The sequence below is a fragment of the Rhincodon typus genome, chromosome 2 (assembly GCF_021869965.1).
Source record: "Rhincodon typus isolate 14 chromosome 2, sRhiTyp1.1, whole genome shotgun sequence".
Classification (NCBI taxonomy): Eukaryota; Metazoa; Chordata; class Chondrichthyes; order Orectolobiformes; family Rhincodontidae; genus Rhincodon; species Rhincodon typus.
The window spans coordinates 58,682,414-58,703,183 of NC_063333.1; the positions used below are offsets into that span (position 1 = coordinate 58,682,414).

Sequence of the window (20,770 nt, forward strand, 5' to 3'; positions counted from 1 at the left end):
GGAGAAAACAGTTAACGTTTCAGGTCCAGTGACCCTTCCTCAGAACTGGACCCGAAACGTTAACTCTGTTTTCTCCTCCACAGATGCTGCCAGACCTGCTGAGCTTTTCCAGCAACTTTGTTTTTGTTCCTCAAAGGTAATTGTCTCAGGGTTACTACCAGTCCCAGAGCTAGTCAGTAGAAGCAGCAGTATATAGGATGAGCATGTGTCTGAAAAGGTGGTGTGAGGAGGACGGTTTCAGACTCGTGAGGCTTTGGGACTGGTTCTGGGGGAGGTGGGACCTGTGTACACTAGACAGATTACACCTGGGCAAGACCGGGACTGATGCCCTTGGAGGGGTACAGTGGTTGGAGAGGGTTTAAACTAGTGTGGCGGGGGGGGAGCGGGGGCGGGTGGGAACCAGAAGGGTGGGGCAGTAGGTACAGAAATGGAGGGAGAGGTAGAAACCAAGGCAAACCTGACTAAGAATAAGAACAGGCAGAGTAATGCTGCCGAAAAGAGCAAGGGAGATGGTCTGAAATGTATGGGTTTCAATGCTAAAAGTACACTAGGCAAGATAGATGAACTTAGAGCTTTGATTAGTACATAGAACTATGATTTATTGTAATTACGGAGATTTGGTTGAACGAGGGACAGGACTGGCAGCTGAATGTCTCAGGATTTAGCATTTCGGGTTGATGGAAAGGGATGTAGAAGGGGTGGGGGCGTTGCACTACTGGTCAAGGAGTATCTCTCAGCTGTACTGAGGGAGGATACATCAGAGGACTTGTGCAGCAAGGCAATACAGGTAAAACTCAGGAATAGGAAAAGTGAAATCCACAATGCTGTGGGTTACTACAGGCCTCCCAACAGCTAGCGGGAGATAAAGGAGATAATATGTAGACAAATTTTGGAAAGATGTAAAAACAGCACAATTGTTGTGGTGGGTGATTTTTAACTGCTCCTGTATTGACTGGGACTTGTTTTGTGCTAGGGGCTTGGATGAGGCAGAATTTGAAAGGATCATTCAGGAGGCTTTCTTGATACAGTATGTAAACAGTTCAACCAGGGAAGCGGTCATACTGGACCTGGTTTTAAGAAACAAGCCCAGCTAGGGGAGTCAAGTTTCACTGGGGGAAGCATTTCAGGAGTAGTAACCATAATACCGTGAATTTTAATATACTCATGAATTGGGATAACCGCGGGCGAAGGTGTTAAATTGAGGTCGAAGAACTACACAATATTAGGCAGGAATTGGAGAATTTTGGTTGGAGGTGGCTGTTTGAAGTTAAATCCACATTGGACATGTGGAAGTATTTCAAATGGCAGTTGATAAGAGTTCAGGAGTGGCATGTTTCTGCGAGGGTGAAGGGTAGGTATGGCAAGGTGTATGAATCTTGGATGACCAGAGATGTTAAGACCTTGGTCAAAAAGTAAAAGGAAGCATATGTAAGGTCTAGAAGGATTGGAACTGATGAGGCCCTTGAAATATAAGGAAAGTAGGAAACAACTTTAAGGAATTAGAAGGGCTAAAAGAGCGTCATGAAAAGTTGTTAGCAAACAGACTTAAGGAGAATCCAAAGCTTTTTATACATGTATAAAAAGCAAGAGGATAGCCATGGAAAGGGTTGGCTCACTCGAGGACAAAAGAAGGTCTGTATGTGTGGAGCCAGAAAAGGTAGGTTAGGTCCTAAATAAATACTTTGCATTGGTATTGACTAAACAGAAGGAATTGGTGGAAGATGATCTCTGGGAAGGGAGGGTCAAATTTCTAGCCCAGCTGCTATGAAAAAGGAGGTGTTGTGTTCAATGTAGTTCAAAAGTATCAATGTAGCTAAGTCCCTGGGTCCTGATGGGATCTATCCCAGAATATTGAGGGAGGCAAGAGAAAAAATTGCTGGAGCATTGACAGATATCTTTGTATTCTCTTTGCCCACAGATGAGGCCCCAGATAACTGGAGAATAGCCATTGTTGTTCCATTGTTTAAAAAGGGTAAAGGGGATAATCCAGGCCTCGCATGGGGAAATTATTGGAATAAATTCTCAGGACAAGATCTATAAGCATTTAGAAGCAAATGGACTTATTAGCGACAGACAGCATGGTTTGGTGCAGGGGAACTCGTGCCTCATTAACTTGAGTTTTTTAAGGACGTGATGAAGATGATTGAAGGAAAAGTGGTTGATGTTATTTATATGGACTTCAGTAAAGCCTTTGACAAGATCCCTCATGGCAGACTGGTATAAAAAGTGAAGTCATATGGTACCGGGGTGAGCTGGCAAGATGGATACAGAACTGGCTTAGTCATAGGAGACCGAGGGTAGCGGTGAAAGGATGCTTTTCGGAATGGAGGGTTGTGACAAGTGGTGTTCCACAGGGATCGGTGCTGGGCTGCAGGTGACCTCTGCTGTTTGTGGTCCACATAAATGATTTGGAGGAAAACATAGCTGGTCTAATAAGTTTGCGGATAATACAAAGATTGGTGGAATTGCAGATAGTGAGGAAGATTGTCAGAAGATACAGCAGGAAATAGATCAGTTGGAGGCATGGTCAGAAAAATGGCAGATGGATTTTAATCTGGATAAATGTGAGATGATGCATTTTTGAAGGTCAAGTACAGGTGGAAATTATCCAGTGAATAGCAGAACTCTTAGGAGTGCTGAAATGCAGAGGGATCTGGGTGTGCAGGTCCGCAGATCACTGAAGGTGGCAGCGTAGCTAGATAAGGTAGTAAACAAGGCCTATGGCATGCTTACCTTCATTGGAAGGAACATTAAGTATAAGGATAGGCAAGTTATGCGACAACTTTATGAAACTTTATTTAGGACACACTTGGAATCTTGCTTACAGTTCTGGTCACCACACTACCAGAAGGATGTGGATGTTTTGGAGAGGACACAGAAAAGGTTTACCAGGATGTTGTCTGGTATGGGGGATTTTAGCTGTGAAGAGAGTTTGGATAGCTTGTGTTTGTTTTCACAGGAATGCAGGAGGTTGAGGGACGACCTGATAGAGGTTTATAAGATTGTGAATGGCATAGAGTGGAAAGTATGAGGCTTTTTCCCATGTGGAGGGCTCAATCAGGTTCAAGATGCGGTGTGAGGGGAGTTTAAAAGAGATGTGTGGCAAGTTTTTCACAAAGGGTGGTGAGTGCCTGGAGTGCCAAATCATTTATGCTGTTAGAGGTGGTGTTGGAAGCAGACATAATACCAGCATTCAAGAAACACCTGGACGAATAAGTGAACAGGAAGAGAATAGAGGGTTATGGATTCTGTAAATGAAGACATTTTCAGTAAGGAAGGGCAAAATATATCGATGCAGGCTTGGAGGGCTGAAGGGCCTAGTCCTGTGCTGTATTGTTCTTTTCTCTTTGCTCAGTAACATCTCACCAGAAACAACCTGTGAACAGAAAAACAACTTGGGTATTCCTACCCTTTGCGCTCTTTTCTTGTACAACATTTTTTTACGTGGCACTTTAACTAATCCAAATATTCTACATTCACTGGTTCTATTTACCCTGAACTGCACCCTCAAACTTAAATAGCTTTGGAAAATTGATTTCCTTCTCAAAAAAATCCATATTTGCCCTGCCTAAATCATATGTTTGTTAAAGTGTCTTGTTAGCATTTAAATTGATTAATTCATCCTAAATGATGTTAGGCTAACTAGCTTGTAGCATTTTGAATTCTCTCAGAATAAAGACATTTAGAGGGAATAAATGAGTCTTTGAAGACCATAATACATAGTAGGCCATTCGACTCCGAGCCTATGCCATCATTCAGTAGAAGCATGCTAATCTGAAGTTCCTCATGCCCACTTTCCTGCCTCTCCCCACTAAGCCTTGATTCCCTTCATGATCAATCTATCTACCTCAACATTAACTATAGGGTCTGTGGAAGTCCTCGCCACGGAGAGCTGTAGGGACAAAGACATTCAACCCTCTGAGGAAAAATATGTAATTACTCCTCATCTCAGTCTTAAATTGGTTCATTCCTTTGTTCCCTTTATTCTGACACTATGTTCTCTGGTCCTAGACTCTCCTATGGGGAGAAATAACCTCTCAGCATTTAGCCTGTCAAGCCCCTTAATAGTCCTATTTGTTTCAATGAGATCACATCTCGTGCTTCTAAATTCCAACGAGTAGAGTCCCAACCCGTTTAATCTTTGCTCATAAGCCAATCTTGCCATACTTGGGATCATCCTTGTGAACCTTCTCTGAACTGCCTCCAATGAAATATTGTTCTTTAATTTAGGGGACCCAAACTGCTCTCAGTGCTCCAGATGTAGTTTCACTAGTACCTTGCACATTTGAAGTAAGACTTCCCTACTCTTGTGCCCTGATTCCCATGAAATAACTGATTAACATTCCATTAACTTTCTTGTTTACCCTCTGCCTGTGTGGTAGATCTTTCTGTTTCATCCAGAAGTACCTCCAGGTCCCTTTTGTTTTGCAGCTTTTTGCAATTTCTCTCCATTCAAATAATGTTCTTTCTTCCAAAGTGACCAACTTTACATTTTCCCACATTATACTCCATTTGCCCATTTACTTAACCTATCAATAAATCTCTATAATGTTTGTATCCCTTTCACAACCTGCTTTTCCAACAACTTTTGTCATCTGCAAATTTGGCTATGGTACATCTGTTTCCTTCCTGTAAACCATTAATATATATTGTAAATATTTGTGGTCCCAGGACTGATTGCTGTGGAACCCCCACTGGTTGCAGGTTCCCAATCTGAAAAAGAAATCCTTAATCTACTCTTGCTGTTCCCTGCCAATTCTATTTCTATGCCAGTTTGCCATGTTCAACACTGAAGCTTTTACGACTTAAACTGTTGTGAGATACCTTGTCCTGTGTGGTATTAAGCTTCATGAGGGGTTACCGTTGACCATATAGGCACTTTAATACCTTTCCTAATTTCTCAATTGCAACCCAATCCACAGTAACAGGTCCAGAGTCAATAGAATCCTAGAAAATGACCGTACTTGCACCCACACTTTCCCTGGTTACTTCCTTAAGCAATTTGAGATGTGGAATGCAGGGCTCTGTGGATTTTATCAACCTTTGATCCCATCAGTTTCCCCAAGTCCTGCATTCTCCAACATTTTTGGGGTGTTAATTTGTGGTCTGTCTTTACAAAAGAAGATAAAGTCAGTATTTAATCAATCCGCCATTTCTTTATTCTGTGTTGTAACTTGTGTGGTTCTGACTGTAAGGAACTTGCATTTGTCTTCACTTTTTTTTCTCTTTAGTTAAATAAAGAAGCTTTTTACAATCAATTTAAGGTCCTTGCAAGCTTGCACTTGTACTTTGTTTTCTTGCCTTTTAATCAATCCCATTGTCCATGCCAGTATGCTATCCATAGCACCACAGGCTCTTGTCTTATGGTTTAAAATTCTCCGAGGTACCTTGTTGAACATCCTCGGGAAGTCCATATACAACACATCTAACGGCTCCCCTCTATCCAATCTGTGATTTCCTCGCAAATCTCTAATAAATTAGTCAGACACAATTTCCCCTTCATCAAGTCATAATGACTGCTAGATTACATTGATTTTTCCAAACTTCCTTAATAACTTATTCTATCAATAAATGGTAGACTATTTGGCCTATGGTTATCTTTTTTTTGAATAGGGGTATCACATTGGCAATTCTCTAGTACTACTCCAGAATCCAAGGATTTTTGGAAATTACCGCCAATGCACCCACTATCTCTGCTGCTACTTTTAGGATTCTAGGATGGAAGCCATCAGGACCAGGAGACATATTTGTCTTTAGTCCTGTTAGTTTGTCTAGTACTACTTCTCTAGTGATCGTGATGACACTTAATTCCTCCACCATTATGACTGATACAAAATATCTGATTAACTCCTCTGCCACTTCCTTGTTCCCCATAACTATCTCTCCAAATTCATTTTCTAAGGGGGGCATATGTCCACTTTGACCTCTGTTCCTTTTTATATATTTAAAGAAGCTTTTATTGTCAGTTTTCATATTCCTTGCTAGTTTGTTTAAAGTTTATTTTCTCTTATCGGTTAGCTCTGTTCGCTGGCTTATTTGCAGTACTGAGTGATGCCAAAAACGGGGTTTGATTCCCACAGCAGCTGAGGTTACTGTGAAGGATTCTCCTTCTCAACCTCTCTCCAAGTCTGAGGCATGGTAACTCTCGCATTCTGTCTCTGAGAAAGGAACCCTATGGTCTGGTAAAACAATGGGGACTATCTTTTTAGTCCTTTGCTGGATTCTGAATTTATTCCGGTCTTTGGGGCTATCACTGATTTTTTTTTGCCTCCTTTTATATGCTCTTTGTTTCAACTCCATGCTCTTCTTAACTTCCTTGGTCAGCCACGGTTGGTTTATTGCTTTCTCAGATTCTTTCCTCCTTACTGGATTATATTTTTGCTGAGAGTCATGAATTACCTCTTTAAATGTTTACCACTGCTTGCTTACTGTTTGTCCTACTAATCCATCTGCCCAGTCCACTTTAGCTACTTTGTCTTCATTTTATCGTACTTCCCTTTTATTAAGTTGTTTCCAACTCGGGGTTTCTCACACTCAAACTGATTAATCATCTTATGATCAATAGTTTGTAGGACATCGTTTACTGAGGTTATTTATTAAACTTGACTCTTACTGATTACCATATTCAGGATAGCTTAATCCCTACTTGGCTCCATGACAGTTGGTCTAGGAAATGATTCCTAATGAAATCCCTGACTTTCTTGTAGCTACCCTTTGCAACTTGATTAACCCAATCAACATGAAGATTAAAGTGACCCATAATTATTGCCCTATTCTTTTTACATGCTGCTGTTTATTGATTTATACACTGCTCCTGCCAGTTTTGAAATCTGCAAACTCTGGCAATGGACAACATTGGAATTTCCGACCTTTAGTTGACCATTGTAATTAAACCAGTGTTTTATTTATAATAGCAACATGCATTTATAAGTTGCCTTTAATGTAGTGGAGTTGTAGACTCTTCACAGAAGTGTTATTAAACAAAAACGTTATACCAAGTTACACAAGGAGCTGAATGGACAAATTATCAAAAACTGAAGTGATTAAAATACAGAATGTGCAAGAAATTGTAGAAATGCAGAAATTGAAGAGTTTGGAGATAGGACCATTAAAGAAAAGAAGCAGGAGTAGATCATTTTGTCCTTCAACCTGCTCCTCATTAAGATCATGGCTGATCTGATTGTGGCCGCTGCTTTGCCTATCCATCAACTCGTGACACTCGAAAATTTGTCTAACTTGGTCTTGAATAGAGTCAGTGACGCAGTCTCCATTGCTGTCTGAACATTCCCATTTGCTTCGATTTTTGCCAAGTTTCTTCAATGTCTGGCAGTTAATTTCTGCCTTGCTGACAAAGAATTACTCCTCTAAGTGAGTAATAAATCAGATATGTTCCTCCATTATTGCAAGTGGATCAGGGCACTTTCTGTAGCGTGCCAATCATATTAGTGGGAAGGGGAAATCAAATAAAAGTCTGCCTCATTTGGAATCTAGTGGGATTTAAACATTTTCAGCTTGCTTTGCATTTGTTTGCAGCTTACTGGTGATAAAGGGTCTCCAGTAATTTCACTCCTCTATTGGACAACTTGATGGCATCTTTCATACAGATTGTATCCCAGTTGTATTATTTATAAACTGGCAATGCAAATAGTACTGCAGTGGCAGTGTCATTGCTAATATTTAACAATTATGAAAATGATTCTGATTAATAAATGGTAAAATGTTGACTTAAATTCCAAGCTATCTAAAAGAAATTTGTGTTCAGTGAATAAAGTTAATAAATAGTAATTTAGACAGACTAAAGAGGCAAAATAACAAAAAAAAGTTTTTCCCTGACAGGAATTACTTTAGTTATAAGCTGTAGGTGATGGATTGTACATCCGTACTATCAGTTAGATATCTGTTTCAGTTTCATTTATTGGTTGTTTCTCTCAAATTGTAATGCTGTGAATATTGATTGAAGGCATTAACGCTAATTTGAAGGCAACTCTTTTTCGTGCAACCTGGCTGGTGTAGGATTTGGATTCAGGTTTAATTCATAAAGTGAAATTAAGTAATTGATCTTTTATTTAGCCATTTGATTACCATGGTATGGTAAAATGAGAGAGCATGCAAAATGTAATCTGTTGTGAGCTTTAGTAATTACACCAATATTTTATTCAGCAAAATTTTCTCCATTAGGTCAGAACAGATTCCCTGGCTGTCGTTGCAAGGCCCAATGTAACACCAAGCAGTGTCCTTGTTACCTTGCTGTGCGTGAGTGTGATCCTGACTTATGTCAAACCTGTGGAGCTGCTGATCACTGGGATAGTAAGAATGTGTCCTGCAAGAACTGCAGCATCCAACGAGGATCCAAAAAGGTGATAATTGATGGTTTGTGTTGTTATATGTTGTTATTACCATAATATATGTTTTAGATTTATAATGTAGGTTATTTTTGCATCTCTAATATGTTTCCATGTTGACCCTGGACACCCTGCCCCTATCATCATGACAAATAAATCCTTGGCTGGTATCTTGAAAACTATCCAATCAAACTTTGATTTATGGGTTGCAAAAAAATCCCAGGAATAACCATAAATTAGGAGTTGGAAAGGAGTGAGGAACTTTGTGAAATTATGATCATGAGGGAAGCAACACTGAGCAAACTAATGGAGCTGCAGGCTGACAGGTCTCTAAGTCCTGATGGGCCACGTCCTAGGATTTTAAAGATATGGATAATCAAGTAGTTCAAGTGTTGCTGTTAGTTTTCCAAAATTCGCTATCAGTCTGGAAAGTAGCAAATATACGTCTGTTATTCAGGATGGGATGGAAGCGGATAACCAGAAACTGTAGACCAGTTAGCTTGAGGTGTGTCCGAGGGAAGTTATTAGCAGGTTTTAGGATCAAAAGGCTGCCGACTGCTCTCTTTTTTTTTTTCTTCCTAAGTTTAATTTATATGTTCTCGTGGATCAGTTATGACCAAACTAAATCCAAGCAGCACTGACTCTCAAAATGGAGCAAAATCTCAGGTCCCACATCAAATTTATTTATTTATTTTAGGTTTAGTTTTATTTATCTATCACACGTACTAAATATAGGAATACACAAGTACAGCGAAAAGTGAACAAAGTCACCGTTCACTCACGCCCACTTGGTTACAAAAACTAGAGTTAAGAGTCAAAAGGTAAGCGAGGAGAGAAAAAAACAAGTCCAGATCTGAATCCCAAGTCCCATCTCCACAATGATATAGGTGCTGCACCTCGCTAGGCCACCACTGCTACCTCAGCGACTCCTTCTCAAACCTTTAGGTTGGTAGTTAAAAGGGCGGGGGTGGGGCATAGAATTACTACAGAGAGGAGAAAGAAGGAAAAAAGGAAAGGGAACTGGCGAGCAGCATGGAGCTCTGAATGAAGTGACTTACCCTGCCGCCATCTTGCCAGACAGGAATTAAACTAAATCTAGTGTGGCATTGTTAATCAGGCTTGCAGTTCCTGTGATTAACTCTAGATAAGACTTGATTAATCTCCCTGCTACTATACATTCTAACTGCCTCATGGAAGTTAGAAGAAAGGACAAATTGTCATTTGATTGCCTGAATGTGATTCTCATCTGTTTCCTAAAAATGTGTCCAGAAGTTAGGATGTGTACTTCTACATGGTAACAAACCAATGAAGGTTGCCATTTCTGGATGTGTTGTGCACGATAATGCATAGTTATTTAAAAGAATCACACTTTTTTTTGCTCTGACAAACTTGTACACATGTCCCGTGCTCCATTGAATCAATTGATAAATGCTGTTGACTTGTTTGATTTACTTGAGTATTACATTTTTATGGGCATGGAGCTGGCTGCTTTGCAAATTAATGAAAGAACCCTTAACTTAGTGAAGTTTGCTCACTACTTCTGTCACTAAATTGCCACTTTGATTGCAGTTTTCAAAAGACTGCATGTGTCATATGTGGTGATAAAGCAGATTTAAGTATACATAAAAATTGGCATGTGTTATATTTGGAGATTATAAGGGGTACTTGTACAAGTTTTTTATTTTTGTTTAGTTTTCATTTTACCCCAGCTTTCTTTATTTGGGGATGGTTTTTAATTATTGACTGGTTTCTTTTTGCCTTTTGGTAGAATGTATTTTGTCTGAACTTTTCATCATCTTTTTAAAATGTTTTCTACATTTTTATTATCAAGCAATTTCTTTCCTGCTTTTGCTTTTATTCTACGTCACAATTTTTCTTCTGCCAGTTCATTATTCTGTTCTTGTCTTGTCTTATTTTAAATTGATAAGTTTTTATGTTATCTTTGATCATTGCTGAGATATTTCTCTTACTTTATTTGTTCTGGTTCATTTCCGTTACTGGATCCAACATTGATTCCTATCTTTTGCATTCCTTGCATACTATGTAAGACAGGAATCCTGAATGTGTTGTAAAAACTCTTCCCTTTCTTTGACCATTTCTTAATTTGGAAACTGTTACAGTTTGTAATATTATTCTCTTTTATTCATTTCATAGATTTTCTTACTGTTTTTTGATTTTTCCCTTCCAATATTGGTGGTCTGTAGAATACTGCTTTTAGTATAATTTCCTGCCCCACCCCCACCCCGCCCCAAACCATTCTTTATTATATCCTTCATTGCTTAGTTGTGAGACCTGTTCTTTATGTAGCCATATTACAATTATTCTGTGTCTAGCTGTCCATGATGAATTAATGCCCACAGTGCCCCTCTTTAATTGTGAATGTTCTGAGCATCGCAGTGTGGGCAGTTTAATCTGCTTTATTAATCATTTCACTTGCATTGTAAGTCACTTTATAGCTTATCAAAAGCTTTCTGATTTTGTATCATAGCATTTGCTGCTTGCACCATCTGATGTAGCTGGATGGGGCATCTTCATCAAAGAACCGGTGCAGAAAAATGAATTCATCTCTGAATATTGTGGAGAGGTATGTTGAAATGTCACATGTACTGTTAGGGTTAAATATCAGAACTTGTTGCCTGTTTATAAATTTGAGTGCTAATTGTCAAGTAATTGCATATTCCCAGTCACTTCTAAAACTGCTGAACTATGTTTATTTGTGCAGATTTATAGTATGTTTGACTTAGTTTGGACAATCACTTTTGTGGAAACTGTGTGGCAGTTGCTATCCTAAATATGCTACAGATCTCAATGAATGCAATTAGACTTGCAAAACTTGCAAGGGCGGCATGGAGGCTCAGGTTAGCACTGCTACCTCAGTGCCAGGGACCCAGGTTCAGTTCCAACCTCAGGTGACTGTGTGCAGTTTGCACATTTTCCCTGTGTCTTTGTGGGTTCCTGCCAGGTGCTCTGGTTTCCTCCCACTGTCCAAAGATGTGCAGGTTAGGTGGATTAGCTATGGGAAATGCAGGTTTACAGTGAACGGGGTAAGGGAGTGCGTCGAGGTGGGATGCTGTTTGGAGAGTCAGTATGGATTTGTTGGGCTGAATGGCCTGTTTCCACACCGTAGGGATTCTATGATTCTATTCTATGATTTGCTACATATGTTAAAAATTAACTCATTTATCTTGTGTTTTAACTAATTGTGTTTCGATGAAGTGGTGATCTTTAAATGGGGATGTAGTTTAGAGGGACTTAAATTTGACTGAGGCAAGCTGTCTACATCACCTAGCCTTCTGGAGGGGTGTAAGTAAAATAACCATTTTTTTTTAATCAAATCATGCTGTTGACTGATTCATTTGAAATTGGATTGCTTGACTGCTTCACAATATTCGTAATAATCGACAATACATTCGAGAAGATGCAATTTTGATAGATGTGATTGCATTTCAGTCTCGTTTCCAAAGCTAAAACAAATGCATATTGAATCCACTTTGTTTTCCTATATACTCGCTTCAAGTTGCTTTCAGGATTAATGGATGTGACTGCCACAGAATTAAGATGGCACATTAATATTATTTATTTAAAAATCAAAAATTCTAAGATACCTTTTAAGATGATTAAAGGGAATTGGAGCTCTCAATTTCAAAACAACAGAACTGCTGTTAATTTAAAATTAGAGCTGGGCCATCTAGGGATAATGACAGCAAATAGTATTTTGTAGGAACAGAATTAGATATCTGGAACTCCCCAACAGGAGGTGGTTGTTATCTCCAATTAAAATTGGCAGTATCCATGCACAAGTTCAACATTGCTTGATTTTTATATTCACTGATTCTCTTAAATAAATCCAATTTATGTCATTTTATATCTTCTAATTTCTGTCTGCAATGCTGATTTCTGCTTCTCTGTTGAAATAACTGTTCAGGATATTTTACAGTTTCTGTGCATGGAGTTGCATCTGCTTACCTGTCCGTTCTGTTAACAATAACATTCATATGATGTCTTTATTGTAATAAACATTGCAAATTGCTTCATAGGAGTACTATAAAACAAATATGACATCAAGACACTTGAGAACATAGAAGGCCAGGTTAAAGAGGTGGATCTGAAGGATTGCCTTAAAAGCGGGCATGTGTTGGAGACATGTAGCAAGCAGACTCCTAGGCAACTGAAGGTGCAGCTACACTGGTGAAGCAATTTAAATTGGGTGTACTTGGGACAGAATTGGAGTGTCACAAATATCTGGGAGTGTTGTGGGGCTAGAAGAATTATAGAAGGAGGGAAGGGCAATGCAGCTGGAAGAAGATTAGAGGGCGGGAAGGGTAAGGCTGTGGAGGGATTTGAAAATTCGGATAAGAACTTTCAAAACCAAGAAATTGCTTAAATGAGAGCCAATCTGTCATTATGAGCATGGTGATAGTTTTAATGGGACTTGATCAGAGTTGGGCATGGACAGCAAGATTTTGGTTGACCCTAAGTTTGTAAAAGATAGAATGTAGGGGACCAGCCAGACAAGCACTGTGAACAGCTGAGTTGAGGTTAAAGGCATGGATGAGGGTCTCGCAGCAGGTGAACAAGTTCATAACTGAGTTGGAAGCAGGTAGTCTAAGTCCTAGCATATATGTTGTTGAAAAGTCATCTTGTGACACTAAGGTTCAAGGTAGAATGGTTTGAGGGGACACAATGACCTAGTGGTATTGTCACTGGACTGTTAATCCAGAGACCCAGATAACATTCTGGGGACCCAGGTTTGAATCCTGCCACGGCAGATGGAGTTTGAATTTAATAAAAATATCTGGAATTAACAATCTAATGATGACTGTGAATCCATTGTCGATTGTTGGGAAAAACCCATCTGGTTCACTCATGTCCTTTAGGAAAGGACACTGCCATCCTTACCTGGTCTGGCCTACATGACTCCAGACCCAAAGCAATGTAGTTGACTGTGAACTGCCCTTTGGGGAAATTAGGGATGGGCAATAAATGCTGCCTAGCCAGTGACACCCTCATCCTGTTAATGAATTAAAAAAAAGCTCTACTGCTGCCAGGGAGAGGGACGTGATCAATAATAAGGGAGTGTTGTTTGGAGCAGGGAAAATAATGGCTTCAGCAGTCCATATATTTAATTGGAGAAAATTTTGTCTTCAGTACAGATGCAATATGCAGTTTTATAACTTCCCTACAGTGGGAGGATTGAAAAATAGGGAGAGAAATGGGCCTCTTAAAGATCAATGTGGCCATCTGTATGGAACTATAGGAGATGGGTAAGAGACGAAACTAATATTTCATTTAAGTATTTACTATGGAGAAGGACATGGAAACTAGGGAACTTGGGGAAATGAATAGTGATTTCTTGAAAAGTGTTTATTATAGAAGAGCTCTGGAGGTCTTAAAATGCTAAACAATAGATTGATTCCTGGTAATTTATCAGATGTTTCCCAGAACTTTGTGGGAAGTTAGGGAAAACGTTGCTGGGCCCCTTGGTGAGGTATTCATTTCATCAACAGCCGCAAGTGAGGTGTTAGAAGACTGGAGGTTGGCTAATGTTCTGTTATTATTTAAGAAAGCCGGTAAGGAAAAGCCAGGGGACTATAGACCAGTGAGCCTTATGTTGGTGGTTGGTAAGTTATTGGAGGGAATTCTGAGGGACAGGCTTTACACATGGCTTTGTGCGTGAGCACTCATGTCTCGAGTCATTTGAAGAGGTGGCCAAGAACATAGATGAAGACAGAGCAGTAGACGTTGTCTATATGGACTTCAGCAAGGCGTTCAAGGTTTCACGTGGTAGACTGGTTGGTGAGGTTAGATCACAGGGATCCAAAGAGATCTAGCCATTTGGACATACAATTGGCTTGAAGAGAGTGGTGGTTGTGGGTTGCTTGTCACACTAGAGACCTGTGACCAGCAGTGTGCCACAAGGATCGATGCAGGGCCCACTGCTTTCAAATTTATATAGTTGATTTGGGTATGAAAATAGGAAGTATGGTTAATAATTTTACAGATGACACCAAAGTTGGCAATGTAGTGGGCAGTGAAGATGATTGCGTATAATGGGACCTTGATCAAATGGGCTCAGGGCCGAGGAGGGGCAGATGCAGTTTAATTTAGACAAACGTGAGGTCTTGCATTTTGGTAAGGCAAACCAGGGCGGGACTTATGCAGTTAATTGTAGAGCCCAAGAGGTGCAGGTGCATATTACCTTGAAAGTGGCTTCACAGGTGGACACTGTTTGGAATGCTTGTCTTCATTGGTCATAACATCCCAACTCCTATACTCAATGTTATGTTGCTGCTTTTGTGTTTTAAAAGTGAGTGGGGTGTTACTGTTCTGTCTTGAATTCTTTGAAGTCCCTACAAGTCTCTCTGATTTAATCATAGTTTTAAGGTCACAGATGTCAATAGAGTTATTTTCTATTATGTAGTGATGCAATAACTAATGCAAGCTGTTTTTCAGATTATATCTCAGGATGAAGCTGATCGCCGTGGCAAAGTTTATGACAAATATATGTGCAGCTTCCTTTTCAACCTTAACAATGGTACAAACATTCCCAGCTTAAATAACCTGAATAAGTAAAAGCATTCAGAATTATGAAAATGTAAATGTCACTTCATAATATTCCTTCGTCTATTTCAGACTTTGTTGTTGATGCAACACGCAAGGGTAACAAAATACGATTTGCAAACCATTCTGTCAATCCTAATTGTTATGCCAAAGGTGAGTATCATTTTGCTTTTTCTAAAGTTTATCAAAAGGATGTTGGCTGACGAACCTTTTTTGATTTTACAGTTACAGTACAACCAAAGTACATGTCCCCCTCCTAAATATCTGAACACAAGAGTTAAGTCTGTTAGAGACACTGCAATCAGCCAATGCTCAATTTACGTATCTATAAACAAAATTTGTTTAAAGTGGATTTTAAATGATGTGAAGAAGAGAACAACTTTGTCTTCGATATAAGCACATTGTAGCCAAAGTGATTTTGAAATGTAGTCCTTATTGTAATTTAGGAAATGTGGATGCTTGTGTTATGCAAATTGGTACAAGTAACACTGGTAATAATGATTAGGTTCTTTTTTGTTTGAAAGAGCAACTTACAGGTAGTGTTGTTCCCATGCAACTGTTGCTTGTGTCTTTCAAGGTAGTGTTTTGTTCTTCATAACAACAGCACTGTGGGAGTAACTATATTGAAATGAGTAGAAGTAAGCCATTCAAGCCTTCAATCCTACTCTACCTTTTCTGGGTGATGGTTGATCAGCCATTTCAACACTTTTTTCCTGTGGTATATTCCTTGATGTCATGAGTAAATCATCACTTTTATTTTTACAACCCTGGGGTTTAAAAGAAAATGCCAAAGATTCACTACCCTCTGAAGAAATTCCTCCTTGTCTCAGCCCTAAATGGTTTGCCCCTTATTCTGATACATTGTCCCTTAGTACCAGGACATCCCACTTCTAGCTCCCAGCAAAGGAAAACATTCTTTCTGCATCCACTTTGCCCAGCCTTTTATGAATATTTGAAGTTTAAATTAGATAATTTTTCATTTTGTTGAACTCTAGAGAATACGGGCCTGTGTCCTCCATCTTTCCTCTATGAAAAGTCCCATATAGTCTACTGTGGTTCAAGAAAGTAGCTTACCACCACCATCTTGAGCAAATAAGAGTGAGCTAGCCTAGCCAGCGATGCCCATGCCCATGGAGGGAGAAAAATGGACAGTACCCAGAGAAACCTCGAGCAATGTCCAGAGATAAGGGTTATAAAACAACAACTACAACAATCTCTTAGTGTTAGGTACAACCCCAACCTCCTCCCTATTTTCCATTGATTTTAGTGGTCACACTAGACGAAATGCTGGTTTTGATGTTAACAGCGGTCACTCACCTCGCCTCAGGAATTCTGCTTTCTTCACAGAATCATGGAAGTGTTATGGCACAACAAGAGAACTTTTTATATGTTCACTTGTAGGAAGTTAGTACCATCAAATCTGGATTGAAGAAGTATACAGTAGGGCATGCTGGGATAAGCACAAGGCATACCACTAAATGAGATGTCAGTTTGGTGAAGGAACAACTTACAACTGCTTGCATTCGATAGACCGGGTTAAGTAATCGCACAACGAATGGATCAGGTCTAAGTTAATTCAATGGATGTGTCTCATGGCAGGCTGCTTTCTTAATTAGTCTGTGGGATAATGCTCCACAATTTTCATACAAGCCCTTAGATATTTGGAAGGATGACTTTATAGGGTTATTTGGGCTTGTATGGTCCAATCTAGGTGTTCACTCTGAATTCATTCCTTTTATCATTTTTATACAATAGAGCAAATAGCAAGGCCATTCCATAGGGTACATATTAATCGTATTGAAGCGTTTTTGTGGATCGAGTGACTTATTTTGGCCAAAACAATACAGTAGCTCAACTGTTGATCTGCTTTGACTCTGTAAATCTTTAATGGCTAAGTTTAAGATGCCATCCCAAAAGATGGCATCCTTGATGGTGCAGCAATTCCCTCTACTGCAAAGAAGTTCGTCTTAATTTTTGTTTGAGCCCTGAGGTTGGATTTGAATCTGAAACCTAGTGACTCGGACTTCATACTACCAGCTGAGCCATGGTTGGCACTATAGCTGGAATTTATGAATTCATATTTTTTATCTTGATTTTAGTAATGATGGTGAATGGAGACCATAGAATTGGTATCTTTGCCAAAAGAGCAATCCAGACTGGAGAAGAATTATTCTTTGACTACAGGTATGAACTTCCTTATTTAGCAGTACAAGTGTTTAGGAGAATAGGATTTGTTTCAAAATGTTCTGATGGAATTCTAATGTTAGAGCATTGCTAAAGTCAAAAGATCTGATGATGAATGTGCAAGCGTTAAAGCAAAATACATTTTGAAATTGGTTCATCCACGTAAATTTAGTTTTCCAGCATTTCAAAAACAATTTCTTTATCTCAGTGACTTGGGGATCACTACATTTGTCATATCTGTAAGTAGGAATAAACCTTAAGACTTTTCTTGTACAAAGGAAAACCATTGGGTTGTGATACTGTCACTCAGTATAGCACAGTTATGAAGTACTGTCAGCCTTTACTTTTAAGCGCTAGTGACCTGAATAATTTGAACATTATTTGAATTGCAAATCAAAACGGTTGAGCCTAAACCATCTGGTCAAGTTCAGTATTGTCTTGGAAGGTGTCAGATGGTGGCTGAAATAAATAACATTGGAACTGTCCCTTGTTAAACTTCTCTGCCAAAATTGCATAGCTGTTTTTGTAGTTGTGCACATTGTATTTTGACATTAATAATTGAGAACTATCTGGATGGTTAGATGATGCAAATGAAGGAAGCCAACGATAGAAATAGGACATCATGAGGTGTTACTACAATTATGCTCATTGTATAACATGAGAAATAGGACCAGGTTCCTTGGCCTGTTGTGCTATACAATGACATCAGGACTGATTTGATTGAGGCTTTAGTGCTGCATAACTAACAAATCTGTACAGGATGGACCTTGAATGCATTCAATGAACCAGTCCTCTGTGGGAGAGGGTTTCAAAGATAAACAGCCCTCAAGAAATTTCTCATTGTCTGTCTTAATTTTCAAACTTCTCAAACTTTTGGATTTCCCATGTGGGGAATCATCATCTCAGCATCTAGCCTCCTCCCCTCCCCCCAACACAAATAAATTGATTTTATTCTTTATTCCGTCAAGGTATAATCTGTGACTGCTAATTGTGTCCAGGAACATCTTGAATTTATATTGTTTGATTCTCAAGCTTTGTGCCCAACTAATCAGAATATTTGGTATTCTACCAATTCAGTAAGATCAAGCTGATCATCTACCACAACTCATGCTATTTCACTGCCCTACCTACAAATCCTTCGTCTCAAAATTCTACCATTCTGTCTTATTAACGTGAACAAGCACAACCTCCTGGAGTCGAATTCCAAACACCTTAAATTGTCAAGAGTAAAGAACTTTTTTTCTCCTGTCCTAAATAACTAATCCTAGGCCTGATTGTTGTCCGGGAGGGGAAAAAAGTTTCTCAGCATCCAGTCCTCAGAATTTTGTATATGAGAACATCTCTATGCCTGTAGATACAGCTCCTTGTCCATGTGCATAGTTCATGGAATATCTGAAATGCACTGTGGCAGAGAAACTTTTACTTAAACACCATAGTCACAGGTTTATGTTTTGGTCTCCTTTTGTCTAACACAGTTGGAGGTTCATGATGAAGTTACATCAAGCAGTTACAAATTTATGATCACCTAAATTGAAGGGTGTCGAGTTAAAAAGGAAAATTAACAGTTTTGAAAGTGTTTGGAAAATTGCTGGACTAAATTGATCACTTTTTTGTTTTTTTTCTAGGTACAGTCAAGCTGATGCCCTTAAGTATGTTGGTATAGAGAGAGAGATGGAAATCCCATAAAATTAAACTGCCTCAGTTATACAGGCAGCTGCTTTAATATTTCAGGATTTCTATGTACTGTATGGAAACATATTTAAACAACTCTGGTTAATTAACTACTGTGACAATAATTTATACTGAAATAATGAATCATTTTTCAAAAGCTGCCAGTTTTATATCTACTTTTACTATACACCAGTATGGTGAGCTGTTGGTGCAATTATCAATAAAAAGAACTTGAATTTTCATGATACTTCAAATATTGGACTTGCTGTTTTTGTTTTAAGCATTTGTGCAGTGTGAAACACCTTCCTAACATTTAAGATACAATCCACCTAAGCTCATAACTTTGAATAAAGGAACACATACAGGTTTGTATAAGTGGACTCATTAACGGAACATGTGTAGCAAGGTCTTCCCTACTTCTTAAAGCATTGAATATGTGCCACTTTCCTGACCACCCAATTAATATCTGCCAGCAGTCAGCTCTCATTAAGTTTGCAAATTATAAAATTAGTCACATCTTAATTTTGCCCACCTGTTATAGTAACTTTTATAAGTTATTTATTTAATGCTGTTTATTTAATGAGCTTTACGGAACCCTAATGGAAACAGACTTCCAGTTGCAGGATCCAAAATTGGCTCAATGGCAAGAAACAAATAGAATCCATAGGCATACTCCTTTCTCCGAGTGCAAAAATATAATTTTCCCCTCACAAAATCTACTCTAATAACCCATCCTTTCAAGCTTATACTTGAAAAAGCAGTATTGCTGTGTTTTTGACAATTACATCAGCTCCCAATTTCAATATTGAATAAACAAATGGAAAGAGAATAAGACATGTGCCCACTTACCCCCCAACTGATCCAAAACTATTGCCTTCAGAGATAAATGTGCTAAATAAATTCAAGTACTCTAGCCCATTAAAAATTGCTAAACAAGATTATTGAGCATTCAGAATATTTTCACTAAAAGCTAAACATTGGTTTTTGTTGTAGGTTGGATATGTTTCTACATTGAGTATAACAATGTTGCACTAAGGGATTGTTAGTGAGGGATGCCTTACAATCTGAAGTTTTTTTAAACCCAGCAAAATAAGTATTAAAGCATCAGACTATTTACAGAAATCATTAAATTTTATTTATCACACATTAAAAAATGAACCACACTATACAAATGGTTTTTCTCATAGCAGATAATGCAGATTACACATTTTTCTAAAGGGCTCGTTCAAATTCACTAGTATGCTTTCGGAAAGTGCTGCCAACATTGCATTCATAAATTAGTTTATTTTTCCCTGCTGCCCCTTACATTCAGAGCAGTGGTGGCCATGTATAGCTGAAGTAAGGTTTTTAAATGCAGAAAGGCAGTAGCATGCAACCCCGATGTAGAAGATTCAATTCCTTTTTTATCATTTTACTGTATTAAGGTTAGGGGTTTCTTTTTGATATTTACATATTGAAATGTAGCAATCCTGAGAACAGTTCTGTAAAGTAAATGTGACTGGCTGGTGGTTTCCACTCTTACTAGAGGTCCAGCAGGCAGCAGACTGGCTGCAATGGAGTTCAAGAATGCAATCTTTTACAATCCCATCTTTATCACAAAACTAATAGCATTCTCTGTATTCAAAGCCAGCATGTCTTAGGAATGAAGTTTTATTCAGACACTTTTATAATATTAAGCCAAATAACTGTATGTGTCCTTTTCCCCATCCACACGCTCCAAATACTCCTTTTCTATCAGTATGTCGATGCATTTCTGCAAAGGAAAAATTAGATAATGAGGTGGTGCAAATGCAAAGTTTTGATATTTTACATTGAACAGGTACCTGACAATACAAATGTGCAGAGAATCAACTCTTCAGTAACTTCTAGTCACCTTTCCAACAACTGATCTAGTACAGAGACAGTAGGAACTGCAGATGCTGGAGAATCTGAGATAACCAGGTGTAGAGCTGGATGAACACAGCAGGCCAAGCAGCATCAGAGGAGCAGGAAGGCTGACGTTCCGGGCCTAG

The 20,770-nt window shown here is 38.9% G+C and overlaps 2 protein-coding genes across 3 annotated transcripts in view; one reads left to right on the forward strand and one right to left on the reverse strand.

Moving 5' to 3' along the window:
* Positions 1-19,012, forward strand: part of ezh2 (enhancer of zeste 2 polycomb repressive complex 2 subunit) — a 73,623-nt gene extending 54,611 nt beyond the window's left edge. For both annotated transcript variants that reach the window (XM_020516020.2, XM_048616784.1), the window contains exons 15-20: positions 8,179-8,357; positions 10,831-10,926; positions 14,796-14,877; positions 14,976-15,056; positions 17,003-17,087; positions 18,713-19,012. In XM_020516020.2, the coding sequence (XP_020371609.1) occupies positions 8,179-8,357; positions 10,831-10,926; positions 14,796-14,877; positions 14,976-15,056; positions 17,003-17,087; positions 18,713-18,773 (584 nt within the window). In that variant the 3' untranslated portion in view covers positions 18,774-19,012. The remainder of the gene's footprint in view (positions 1-8,178; positions 8,358-10,830; positions 10,927-14,795; positions 14,878-14,975; positions 15,057-17,002; positions 17,088-18,712) is intronic.
* An 858-nt stretch (positions 19,013-19,870) lies between these two features.
* cul1b (cullin 1b) overlaps positions 19,871-20,770 on the reverse strand; it is a 59,700-nt gene continuing 58,800 nt past the window's right edge. Inside the window, exon 18 of the mRNA XM_048608114.1 lies at positions 19,871-20,511. Within this exon, the coding sequence (XP_048464071.1) occupies positions 20,431-20,511 (81 nt within the window). The 3' untranslated portion in view covers positions 19,871-20,430. The remainder of the gene's footprint in view (positions 20,512-20,770) is intronic.